The sequence below is a fragment of the Takifugu flavidus genome, chromosome 5 (assembly GCF_003711565.1).
Source record: "Takifugu flavidus isolate HTHZ2018 chromosome 5, ASM371156v2, whole genome shotgun sequence".
Lineage (NCBI taxonomy): Eukaryota > Metazoa > Chordata > Actinopteri > Tetraodontiformes > Tetraodontidae > Takifugu > Takifugu flavidus.
In genome coordinates, this window is record NC_079524.1 from 13,130,052 (window position 1) to 13,142,684 (window position 12,633).

The 12,633-nt window shown below is 42.8% G+C and overlaps 3 protein-coding genes across 3 annotated transcripts in view; 2 read left to right on the forward strand and 1 right to left on the reverse strand.

The window, feature by feature from the left end:
• The first annotated feature begins 319 nt into the window (after positions 1 to 319).
• Positions 320 to 6,161, forward strand: ncaph (non-SMC condensin I complex, subunit H). The gene is made up of 18 exons (XM_057033871.1): positions 320 to 449; positions 945 to 1,174; positions 1,296 to 1,386; positions 1,479 to 1,571; positions 1,690 to 1,807; positions 1,888 to 2,033; positions 2,291 to 2,480; positions 2,661 to 2,743; positions 2,948 to 3,141; positions 3,340 to 3,485; positions 3,619 to 3,725; positions 4,502 to 4,621; positions 4,740 to 4,847; positions 5,018 to 5,161; positions 5,249 to 5,359; positions 5,461 to 5,546; positions 5,686 to 5,761; positions 5,847 to 6,161. Exons 2-18 carry the CDS (start codon positions 954 to 956, stop codon positions 5,904 to 5,906), a joined length of 2,094 nt encoding a protein of 697 aa, XP_056889851.1. The 5' UTR covers positions 320 to 449; positions 945 to 953; the 3' UTR covers positions 5,907 to 6,161.
• A 1,062-nt stretch (positions 6,162 to 7,223) lies between these two features.
• Positions 7,224 to 10,453, forward strand: vamp8 (vesicle-associated membrane protein 8 (endobrevin)). Its single transcript, XM_057033216.1, has 3 exons — positions 7,224 to 7,453; positions 8,796 to 8,957; positions 9,480 to 10,453. The coding sequence occupies exons 1-3, from the start codon at positions 7,439 to 7,441 to the stop codon at positions 9,666 to 9,668; spliced, it is 366 nt and encodes a 121-aa protein (XP_056889196.1). The 5' UTR covers positions 7,224 to 7,438; the 3' UTR covers positions 9,669 to 10,453.
• A 428-nt stretch (positions 10,454 to 10,881) lies between these two features.
• LOC130525914 (dynein axonemal heavy chain 2-like) overlaps positions 10,882 to 12,633 on the reverse strand; it is a 46,145-nt gene continuing 44,393 nt past the window's right edge. Inside the window, 3 exon segments of the mRNA XM_057033215.1 lie at positions 10,882 to 11,228; positions 11,301 to 11,448; positions 11,524 to 11,598. Of these exon segments, the coding sequence (XP_056889195.1) occupies positions 11,074 to 11,228; positions 11,301 to 11,448; positions 11,524 to 11,598 (378 nt within the window). The 3' untranslated portion in view covers positions 10,882 to 11,073.

Here is a 12,633-nt window from a genome sequence, read left to right on the forward strand (position 1 = left end):
TTTCCTATAGTATTTGTCTGTAAACGATGTTTAAGTGTTCAATTCATACAAATATTTTGGGGCGAAAAGATTAAAGAAGCTAAACGTGAGAAGTGGTTGAGTCAAGCAGAGTTTATCTGACATTTATGTCATCAAGCATCAATAAAATAGTTCCAATCGCTCTGATTTATCCACAAATATAGTCAAACATGTGTCAAAGCCACCTGTATGATGACGTTAAACCGTATATTATATCATTATTTTTTTCAAATGATTTGTTTTAATTTGGTCTCTTAATTTGCGTGTTGTGGGCGTGGTTTGCGTAATTACGTCACGTTGGTACGTAAACCGTTCGGCGCAAAATTCAAACGCGGGTCGGGAAGAAAACCCTGTTCAGTGGTTTGCTCCGCTGGTTTTACTGTTTTTAACCTGTTGAATAGACGGAAACGTTGTGTTTTAAGCTCAGAGAGGTACGTTAAACGAGCCAAAGACACGTTGTACCGTTGTACTTGGTCGTAAAGACACTTGTTATTAGCACAGGCTAACTGCCTTTAGCTTAGCAATGCTACACCGTTAGCGAGATGGCAACATAATGTTTCCTACCTTCATATTTTAGTTTTACTCTGGCAGCTTTTACAACAGTTCATGTTTGAAGTTTCGGTTAGACCCGGTGATGATTAGTTTGATCCTCCAGGTTACAACAGTAAGTTTACTTACAGGGCCAAACCAGCCAAGTTAAGCTTTAAAAATCATTTTAATTAAGAAACTTTTAACAAAATTTGTAGGGAATAGGTTAACTTTGAACAAATGTTTCAACTAAACTCTAGATTTTGCGCAAGATTTGTGTCATGCAGTCATTTAAATATCCCCAAATATTCCATGTTTTATCTGGCTATGACAATAGAAAACGGAAATTATAGCTGCCATTTTCTGAACATATAACATTGTTGTCAACATGTTCCCAGGCAAGTACAATGAGCACATCCTCCACCCCCATCTCCCGGGTCCACCCAGGGTGGCCATCATCCTCCATCATCCACAACAAAGGTCTGTCTCCTGCTGCCTGCAGCACGCCGCTGCTGGCGGCTTTTCCTGGCAACGATGACGAGAAGGAGCGGCGTCAGCGCAGAAGGTCAAGGGTCATTGACCTGCAGGCAGCAACAGAATCGTCTTTTAATGACTCTACATCTCACAGGTAAGTTATAAGGTCAAGACTGGTGAAATTGTCAGAGGAGAAGATTTTTCGGCCCCCTCCAGGTTTGTTTTTCCCACTGTTGGGCTGTATCTGCTAAATAAAACCTGCTCTTTGCCTACAGCACTACAGGCACTCCTGCAGCTGTTCCCAAGCTCTCAAATGCTCAAATCTCAGAGCATTACTCCACCTGCATCAAGCTCTCTACAGAAAATGCAAGTGTGATCATAGACATTATAATGTGACGTATAGGTATCTGTGAGTGTCTCGTGAGAATAATGTTAAAGTAAGATTCTGTGTTCTGCAGAAAATCACCACCAAGAATGCGTTTGGTCTACATCTGATTGACTACATGGCTGACATTCTGAAGCAGAAGGATTCTGAGCTCACAAACTTTAAGGTTTGACATGTCTGTAATCAGTTTTATCAGTTAACCTTAACTGTTGTCTATTCTTTTTAATTCATCTATCTGGAAACATTTAGCTTTGTAGTTATTTACTCCCTTTCATCTCTTTTAGGTTGCAGCTGGCACTTTGGATGCTAGCACCAAGATCTATGCTGTGAGGGTGGATGCTGTGCATGCTGATGCCTACAGGGTTTTAGGTGGCCTTGGGGCTGAAACCAAACCTGGAGAAGGTGGGAACCTTTGAAATTGGATTTAAGACATTACCTTTACATTGTTCTGGTATCTGACCGTTGGTGTTGATGTGGCGTAGACCACGGTTCAGGAGAAGGAGGCAGGGATGAAGACGCTGCTGGAGCTGAAGTGTCTAAGCACCCAAAGAGAAAGAGGCCTCCCAAGAAAACGGTGGAACAGAATCTGGGCAACATCAACAGTTCAGAGTCTGAGAGGAGGTGTGAGGTACAGAGACCCCATTACACAGTAACAGGAAGACAGGGCTGGTGTAGCTAATCATTATCACTGCTAATCATCACTCCTCTTTTAACCTTTGTAAATCTGAAGGTCGTCCTACTGCTGCCTGCTTTGTTACAAGACCGACCTGTTCTCAGGATGTCAGTGAATAGCCAGAGGGTCATGATGTTTAAGATGTGATGACATTACTGCAGTCTTCAGACATTACGTCTGTACTTAAACCAGGTGTTTGTCCTCACACACAGGTGGATCCTATGTTTCAGCGGATGGCTTCATCCTTTGATGAGAGCAGCACTGCTGGCGTCTTCCTGTCGGTACTCTTCAGTGAGAACAGCCGTTGTGAGCTGCTCTTTCCATCCTACATGACCCTCCTCCAGTCCATACCCTTGTACTCTCCTCCACCTCCGCAGAAGGTTCCTGCATCCCCCTTCATGTGTAAGAATGAACTGAGATTAGCTTATTACTGTTTCGCAAACACCAGGAACATGATCTGCTGCTGATGGTGGACTGAGTCCTTCTGATGTTGCTTCTGAACTTGAGTCCCACCTAGTTGTGTCTCATCTACTGTTTCTCAGTAGAACTCTTCAGTCTGTGTTTCTGTGTTGTTTCTGTCAGCCAGACTGCAGCGTTCCCAGGAAAAATGCTGCATCTGTCCCTCACTGCAGGACTTCTCCTTCAGCAGCTGGAAGCCTGAGCAGGTTAGAACAATGAGTAAAAAAGATGTTTTATTCAATATTTAAGATCAGGAACTCTTTCAGTGTCTTATCTGTCAAAGAGGACATAAACACTATGCAAAGTCAAACTTTTACAACCTCTGGTGTGATCACCTAATTTTAGAATCACACAGAGGGAATTCTTCTGATGTGAGAAGGTCCTCTGCATGAATCTGCATCTTCTCTCAGGCCATGAATCAGCTTCTGGAGAAAATGAAACAAGGCGATCACGTATTTGATGTAAATGCTGAGCCTGAAGCCGACCCCGAGGATGACGACTGTCCTGACTTTGATGCTGACTGTGAGGAGGGTTTAGGTGACTGTGAGGACAGAGCTGAAGAGCACAAGGACGGATGTGAAGCCTCTGGCTCAGGAAAAACTCGGTAAAGATGGTGGATCACAGCAGACATTCAGAGTTCTCTCACTGAATCTTGACCCTGTAGCTTCTGTCTGGAAAATATGTTTGATGTGGTCTTCTGCAAATAAGAATGACTGACTATTGTATTTATGAAGCTCAATGAATGTGTACAAACGGGTCTGGTACCAGGGGATTAATGACTGAATGCCTTCTGATGGTGCAGGGACGTCATTCCAATCGGAGAGGGGGACATCGCCACCATGTGCCTGCAGCTGTCCTCTCAGCCCAGAGAGTACTCCTACTTCAGCCCACGGACCATGGCCACCTGGGCCGGACCAGGCTACTGGCAGTTCAAACCCAAACACAAGTGTAAGTGAAATCTGTAAATTGATGCTGAGGACATAATGTGTTTCTGCTGGACTAACAGTTCAGTCTTCTCCTGGTGGCACAAGGTGCCCAGTTCCGTTTTTCCCTGCGCTGTAATGTGTTTTGTCCTTTGCAGTGGATCACCTGCCTGATAAGGAGATGCGTAAGAGGAAAGCCAAGAAGACCTTTGAAATTGACTTCAGTGATGACGTCAATTTTGATACATATTTTCGCACAACAAGAGTAAGAACATTTTCATTGTCATCCAGCTGTGCATCAGATTCAGATTCCCTTATTTGTCCCACAAGGGGGAAATTTACGGCGCAACAGCAGCAAAAACATGCGGAGGAAAAGACATTCAGGAATGCAAGGATAGAAAAAGAAAAATAAGTAATAATAATAAATATATAATACAAAAAAATGAAATAAGAATAGAAAATATATAAATATATATACAATAATCTAAGATAAATGGATAATTAGCCTATTGTATACCTGTACAGAAAGGAGTTTACCTGAAGAATATACATATCAGAAATATCTAATATTCAGTGTGTGCAAAATGGTTGAAATGCTATTAGAGAATTGTAATGTTATTGGGCGAGTCCAGTGGTAAAAGCAGTTATTTATTTATGTCTACTAGTCTGCAGACTAGCGGGCATTATGTTTATTGTGCAGTCTGACAGCAGCCGGCAGGAAAATCTGCGATACCTCTCCTTCACACAGCGAGGGTGGAGCAGCCGCTCACTGAACGAGCTGCCCAGTGCTGTCAGGGTGTCCTGTAGGGGGTGGGACATGTTGTTCAGCATGGATGACAGCTTAGCCATCATCCTCAGATCAATCAGGCACCAAAGATGGTTCATCCTTGTTGACTTATTAAGACATTAATGTTCTGTTTTTGCTAAAGTAGCCATAGCAACACAATACTCAACTATTGGAATCATTGTTATATCAAATGATGCCCAACCAAAACTAAGAGCACACCAGTTCTGCCTGTAGACACTCTTTTCTCTCCACAGGCAGCAACAACAAACAGCAAGTCTGCCCTCAATGTCACCAACAAGAGAACCATACTGCCAGCAGACTTTCAGTTCCCCCCGGAGACACTGTCCCAGCTCAGTCTCAAACCCTCCTGCTCAGTGAGTCCTCGACAATGGTCACACGTTTAGTCAACCAGGCGGTTGACAGGGGTCACTTTGTTTTATGTGAGCTTGTGTGATAGACAAAAATGTATTTTGTGTGTTTTTTAATTTGTAGTTGAGTCAGGAGGCCCAGAGGAGGCTGTCTGGAGAGATCGGTGAGGGGATCGGGGACTATGACTACAACAATGCTAACGACACGGCTAACTTCTGCCCTGGCATCCAGGTCTGAGCTCCAGAAACTTTGTTTATTTAGACTGTCAGGAGGGATCTGCAGATACACATCTGAGTGATCTTTTCTACCATGTTTGAGGTTGTCCAGCCCAAGCTGCTGAATGTATGTGTGTGAAGAGGAAACATCATTTCCTTTTCCTCTTTGACCAATTTCCTGTCCAGGGTGGGGACAGTGATGATGATGTGGAAGGCTTTGCCGGATCAGATGACACACAACCTTCAGGTGATAGCATACCTCCACCTTCACAAGATCTGGAGGGCATCTCCACCTACGGGGAGGGCGACCTGGTACCTGAACCACATCGGGTGAGCCAAACTTAACAAAGCCACATTTAGGCATTTGTTTATTTGTGCTGATACAGTTTTTTGTTTGCACACGTTGTGTTTTTGTAGGTTAATAAAATTGAGATCAACTACGCAAAGACCGCCAAGAAGATGGACATGAAGAGACTGAAGAACAACATGTGGACTCTTCTAACAGAAAGTCCCCAAAAGCCTCCACAGGTACACCGAGCACCCTGCATTTGGGTCTTCTTCTTTTTGCTTTTGCAAAGTCGAAGCAGCTCAGTCAAGGCTGCACGGTTGCTAAACTCTGTCTTTGTCAGGAGATGACACCTGTGGCGGCGACACCTGTGGCGGAGGTGTGTGGGGAGAAGACATTCAGAGAGACCACAAAGACGTTGCTACACAGGTACCAGCAGACCTGCCAGACGGAGCTGATGCTTCTGACTGAAGCGGTGCCAGAACCTGTCAGCTTTCGCACCAGTAAAACATCCACATCTATGACAGCTTCAGAAACACGAGTGATTCTTCTGTCTGTGCTGCTGCAGGTTACCAAACATGATGGCTCAGAACCTGTCGGTGCCACTGGCCTTTGTGGCTCTGCTCCATCTGGCTAATGAAAAAGTGAGTGAAGCTACAACTTCCTCTGGAATTTTGGTTCGCACGTGTGAAGACACGTGTGTTTTTGTATGAACTTTGTCACCAACAGAATCTGGAGCTGGTGAAGGTCGACGACATGTCGGACATCATCATCAGACAAGGCCAGTGAGGAGAACCTAGGAGCCTCTCTGGAGCCGAGGCTTCTATCGGATTTCTTTCGGTGTTTTTATTATGTTTGAATTTGGAGGATTTTGTAAATAATCAGGACTCATTGGAGCTCAAATGTATTTTGTTTCCTCTCCAGGTGAAATCCTCAGTTTTATTCTGTACTTTTAATGTAGAACCTTTATGAAGATGAATGATCTTAAAATCATCCACAGCATGAAAACACATCGTCAAAAGAAATAAAAGTTTTTTTTCAGCATTTTCTGCTTATTGGGTATTTTCATTAATCTGCTGCTGAGGGATGAACTCTAATGTGCCTCCAGCAAAGGTGGAGCAGGTTAAAGTGGGCTGATACTGCTGGTTGGAGGCTCAAATAAAGATGGGAGGACCTGTACGATCACAAATACCTGGATTAGACTCCTGAGCTTTATTTGTTCCAACACAGCTAAAATGACAAAAAAAATATTTTAATGAAGAAAACACATTCACTGTAAAGAGCCTAAAAGCTGAAGTAAAAAATCTGATAAAATCAACTGAGTATTCTTCTGAAATGTTTAGCCTGTTGTGGAAGAAATAATCTCATTCAATTATTTATGGTCTTGTTCCGATCAACATAACGCGGAGCCTCAAATAATGACGTAAGGCCTCAAAACTCGAGTGTAGAAATCAGGTGTGGCGCCTTCGTTGGGACAAAAACGGAACTGCATCATCAAGGTGGGGAATAGAGGAAACCAAGAGCAAAGGGTTTTCAAGACAAAGCACGATACGCTGCGATATTCATGATAACGTACCAATATTATACTGATTTTAACTACTTTATCAGCCGTAAGTAGATTTTTTTGGCGTTTTGAAGGGTATTTGATTCGTGCTTTCAAATATCGTGCGTTTTAAAATAGATTTTACTTTTAATGGCCTTTAAAACGAACCCTGTAGATTCAGGAGGAATTAAATGTTTTTGGTTTTTTTTTTAACTTTTATTGACTATTTTATTTTAATCTAGACGTAATCTTCAAACCATACTACAGTAAATACATGTTAGTGATCTGAATTTGTGGGAAATACATAAGGTACTCAAAATCATGCACTGTATTTTTAAACTTAATTGTATTTTTAAATTTAATTAAGAAAATAAAGGGACCAGACTAAATATTATTTCCATTTATATAAAAATGTATTTTATACGACTTTATAATGTAGTTTTGTGTGGAAATTACACAAAATGATCATAAATCTCTTTTTTCCAATAATTGTATTTGAGTTTGGTGAAGCGACGATGACGATGAGTTTCTGTGGTGTGAAATCGTGCTGGCCATAAGTCAGTCTTTTATTTTGAAGGCAGGAAGTGGTTGGTTGTGCTTTAGCCACATCGACGCTCGAGACGAAAGTTCTCAACAACAACCAGGAAGTAAAACTATAGAAGAAACATCCTCAATTAAGTGGAGTGTCAACTTTTCTAAAGATTTTAATACAAAGGAGTCGAGCTGAAGATAATTGCAGCCGTTCTGTGTGTAAAGAAGACTTTATCTGTCGAACACGATGAACACCGATCCGGTGAGTGTTTGGTTCTCCTCCATTACGAGCAGCAGCAACAGGTGGATCTCCGCTCACTATTAAACACCTTTTTCTTCAAACTCGAATCTTTACAGATACCCGAATATGTTCTTTCTTCTTCTGAATATTAGTTTTTTATAAACTGGGAAAAAAAGCGGAATCTCCTGGAAGCTGACGGAAGTTCGGAGGATTCAGCTAAAGTCCTTCAAATGTTGCTCATTTACTGTCAACAATGAAATATTTCCTCTTATTTGTGGCACCGTGTAGAATCATTACAGATGAAAACTAGCTGGGTCAAACTTGTTTGGTCCTGGATTCTCAAAGCCACCAGACTAAACTCTTCTGTCATCAGTTTTTCAGCTCTGACTTAATGAAGGTCTTGACTCCAGGTTTGAAAGTGTCACTGGCCGAAAAGCAGCAAACCTGATGAACTGTGAAGAGATCTGGAGTACTCTGTCAGGATTATGTGACATTTACAGCCAAACCATCTACATCTGCACAGGGTCGGGGTTGAGTTTATTGAAGCAATTTCAAACACAATTAAATTACCATTTTGGATGGACATTGTGGTGTGAGTGGGGTCTTTAGAATTCGTATTAAAATCAAAAAATCGACTATTCTAAATGTAAAATTGTGCCAAGTTGTCAGTGGAGCATTTTTCTCTGCATTAAGGTTGTGTTTGATGAGAAAATGCCTAATAAGACAGAAGCTCAGTGAACTTCTACATGGTTAAACAGGATGGACAGAACTGCTGGAAGATCCTTCATGTGATTTCCTGGAGGGATAAAGAATGAAAATAAAGGCCGTCAGAAATGCGGAAGTCAGCATCCTGGAGACCATTAGCTTTGTTCTGCTGCTAAATCCCTCAGCCAAAACAACAACTGCTCTCGTTGATGGTGTAGCTGTCACACGCTGACCCAGAGAGACTCCGGAAGACTCCGACCGCTTTTGCGCCTTTGGCTGATTAATAAGCCGACATCCTTTGGATTTGGCCTACAGAGTGTTGGAAGCTGTAGGTTCCTACGCTCTCTGCAGCTGCTGTTGGTTGGCAACAACTTATCTGACAACTGTGGCAGTTTGGCCATCACATGTCATGAAAGGAAGCCTCACAGGAGCACCATCCCTCCATCTCTCCATCCCTCCATCTCCCCATACCTCCATTTCTCCACCCCTCTATCCCTCCCAGTCTCTCACATTTCTCTTCACCAGAATCCACTAAAATCTTTAATATTATAAGGAGAGTTTGTTTCTCCCGTCCCTCCAAAGTTACTGGACAAGACTTTCTGCAGGATTAAAATGTATTTTTCCTGACTGAGTTGTGTCCTGTGTCATCTGTCTGCAGGGAGGAGTGGGAGTACAGGTGGAGCCAGAGGACAAGGTGCAGACTTTGAGAGATCAGGTGGATGGAGTCAAGAACATCATGACGGAGAACGTGGAGCGGATCCTGGCCCGAGGAGAGAGACTCGATGACCTGATGGATAAATCGGAGGATCTGCAGGCTGGAGTGAGTCAACAGAACGTGCACGAGTGCTTGAGGTTGATTCCAACAAGCTTTTTTCAGCGGTCCCATGCTTGGCTGCACCGCCGGCACGGGACCCTCCTTGTAACTGACCCAACAGACAGTGGAACCGATGACATCAGCGGTGGCTCTGAACCTCTTATGTGTTAACAAGGTGGCTGATACTGGCTTTAGTTCCACACCAACGGAGGAGCTGCACATTTATCATGAAGTTCTGGAGTTATTTCTGTCCTCATAAAAAAGAGTCGCTCATGAGCGCTGCTGTTGGTCTGAGTCAGTCCGGAGTCAAGTTTCACTTTAAAGTGCCTCTGTGATGCTGTGCGTCACATGAGGGCTAAAGTCTGTAGACCAGGTAGATCAGGTTGTGTTGACTGGCGCACACACACACACACATACACACATGCTGGAATGTTCCAGAACCAGCCGTCTCGTCTCCCTTTGAACAATGTAAATGCCAGTATGACGCAGTCCTCCATGAGTCATGTGACCACTTCTGTGTCTGTGCAGGCGCAGCACTTCAAGCAGACGTCTCAGAAGGTGGCCCGCTCCTACTGGTGGAAGAACGTCAAGCTGATTGTGGCCATCATCATCGTCGTGCTGGTCATCGTGCTCATCATCGTCCTGCTGGCCACCGGTGTGATCCCTGTCAGTGCCCCCGTGCCTCCTGTGGTCATCCCTACAACCAAAGCGCCATAAACACTCCGACTTGCTCATAGTGTACATACAGAGTCACAGCACGAAGAGCTTAGCTGGCGCCCACATTAGAATCTTCTTTTCTACCTTGTTTTAGAATTCGGTGAAATAAATTAGTTTCTCATCAAGTCTTTAAACTTGTACGATAGCAGTAACAAACTTTTTTTGTTCACGTGTTCTTCCAGTTGGCCCAGTTCAGGGAAGCAGTAACCTCAATCAAGATTCTGGTTTAGATATTAAAATTGACTATAAAATATCTTAAATCATGTCTTTGCTACACTAACAGTTATAACATTGTTGAAAGCGCCTTAGATTTTGACTCAACACAGATTGTAGGTTTGTACATTTGTGTTTCGCAGTAATTTCAGCCTCTTCCACCTGCTTGATTCTGAAATATTGCAGTGAAATCTTGGGGTCAATAAACAAACCACCGGGGTCATCTGCTCTCAGCCAATCAGCTGAAAGTGAGCTTCAACCCCTCTGACACCACCTGCTGGACTTTCACCAACAGGCTCTTCTGTTTTAAAATGTCTCTTTTGTTTCTGTCACTTTCTACATGTAGTAGTGGTTTAGCTTCTGAGGGGTTAACATATTAAAGTATGAACTGTAAATATTCAACATTTTCTTACCTACATGTATATTTAAATTTAACAATTGTATGGATTGTCTTCTTTTAGAGATGTATTTATCTGTCTTCATGTCCTTTTTCCTCCAAGTAGGAGTCCAATCCCTGTACAATCAGTACCATTGTCTGTCATAATCATGATTAAAGTAGAGGTGTAAAGGTCTGCTGATCTTGGGTGTGGGACTACTACTTATTCTGTTGTGAGCAGGTGAAATTAAATGTTCAATGGACTTCTAAAATGTATCTTATGTCTGGTCTTAAACCCTTCTCATACAATCAATTTTAGAGTTGACCTCAAGTTTTAGCTCAAGCATAGTTTGTTTTTAAGCCGCTAGATGGAGACGAGTTCGAGTCAGAACTTTCACCTTCGATATCTGATAACTGTCATTTGTAATCTGTAAAGGAATCCTGCAGTTCAAGAATTAAGAGTACATCAGGGCAAGTATTTGATTTAACATTTTTCACATCTATGGCGTCCTTACCTACCAGTCGGCACAGAACTACTCTTCCCATGATGCATCACGATTAAGGAGCTAGGTAACTGACACGGAAACATCCCAACTGTGTCGTCACCAAATTTCACAAGGAGAATTCTTCATATTGATGGAACATTTTCCATTTTATTGCTTTCACAGGTGACAGAATATATGTTTTAATAACATTCTAACTGAACAGTTTTGGGGTTTTTTTACATTTGAAAATTGTTTTACTACATTTAGCAGATTTATTTTATTGTAGAATGTGTCAGACGCATATCTGTAAAAACGCAGAGGTTGAAATTTCTCAGTGGTCCAGACTCATGAGCAAGGCAGTTCCTCTCTTGATCCAGTGGTCTGGATTCACAGCTCCTGACATCAGCTCCACACTGACCACAAAAGATGCTCGGCCCGCCCCACCCGAACGCACAGGAAAGTAGTAGCAGGGACACGCGTACATGCCTACACACAGTTGAAACAAAGGCGAGACGTCAGTCAAACACAAGAGAAGAAGCTGCTGCTGAACAGACTCACTCTTGTTAGTCTTCTTTCGCTCCACAGGTTTGAAGTGGATGGCAGGCATGGCAGAGACCATCTGCATGGGCTCCGCTTCCACCAGACACATGTTCCTGCTGTCCCAACCAGCCCCCTCTAGGAAAAGCCCTTTGATCAAGACACCCTCCTAGGAATAGGGTCAGACCAGAAAATAAACATGTGTTCAGCAGTGAAGACGACAAATTGAAAGCACGCCTGTCACCTGTGCTGCAGCCAGCAGCGAGTCATCGTCTCCAGAGGAGACCATGAAGTCCCAAGAGAGCGTGTCCACAGATATCTGCAACAACAATCATAAACGACGTTAATGAGGACAAAACATCACAGTGGAGTTCCGAAAAACCACTCAGCTCAAAGCGCAGCCATCAAAACCAGTGACGTCAGACTGAGTTCAAATCTGTCCAACTCACATCAACTGATAAAAAAGGACGTTTTACTCATCTGCTCCTCACCGATCATCATTTTAAGACTTTTTTTTTTGTTAGAGATTCACCTCTGTACTCTTGTCCACCTTCTCCTCTTTCATGTTGACATTTCATAAAAGCTGCTGGTTTTGACTCCACCAGCCTTCAGAACTGAAACCTGAACCTGAAGGAGCAGTCGGGCTCTGGGAGGCTCCTCCTGACTAGAGCCTCTAGTGAGGGTCTGTTTTCAAATGCATCAGAATTCAGTTTCTAAGTGGAACATTTCTGACCAGTTTGATGGAACCGGAACCAGAACCAGAACCAGAACCTGCACCTGCACCTGCACCAACAAACTCAGTGCTTTCATTAAAAGCTGAGCAGACCAGTGTGGCTCTATTTAAGCGTTTAGGAGCTGTCCTCATCTGGTTGCTCAAGAGGTAAACGTTTCTCAATCAGCAGCTACATTTGGATCAGGTGAGGAACCGTTTCTCCTCGTTAATCGGCTGTTTTTACTAAAACTAAAAAAATCTAGACACAAAACATTCTGAAACCCAGCCTGAACACCCATGGATGATAGTTCCCTCCATTTGAAATAAAAACCTTTGTATAATAAAATATCTAATTTTGAACTGAGCTATATTTCCATATAATAAAATACTTGACATAAGGTCACAGATGCTCAAAAGTTAGAGGCCCCAATGATTATGTAGAGTGTGTTAGTAAATGACATTAATGAGTCCAAGAGTAACTCTCTTGGAGTTAATGCAACAGTTTAGAAATGGTGTTAAAACAGATATGGGTGACTTTTATGAGAATTAATGGCTGGTAACTTCTGGCTCCTGTCAAAGAGAAGTGGACACACACACACATCTGATATATAATCCAATTCTACGCTCATTATTATCCATGAT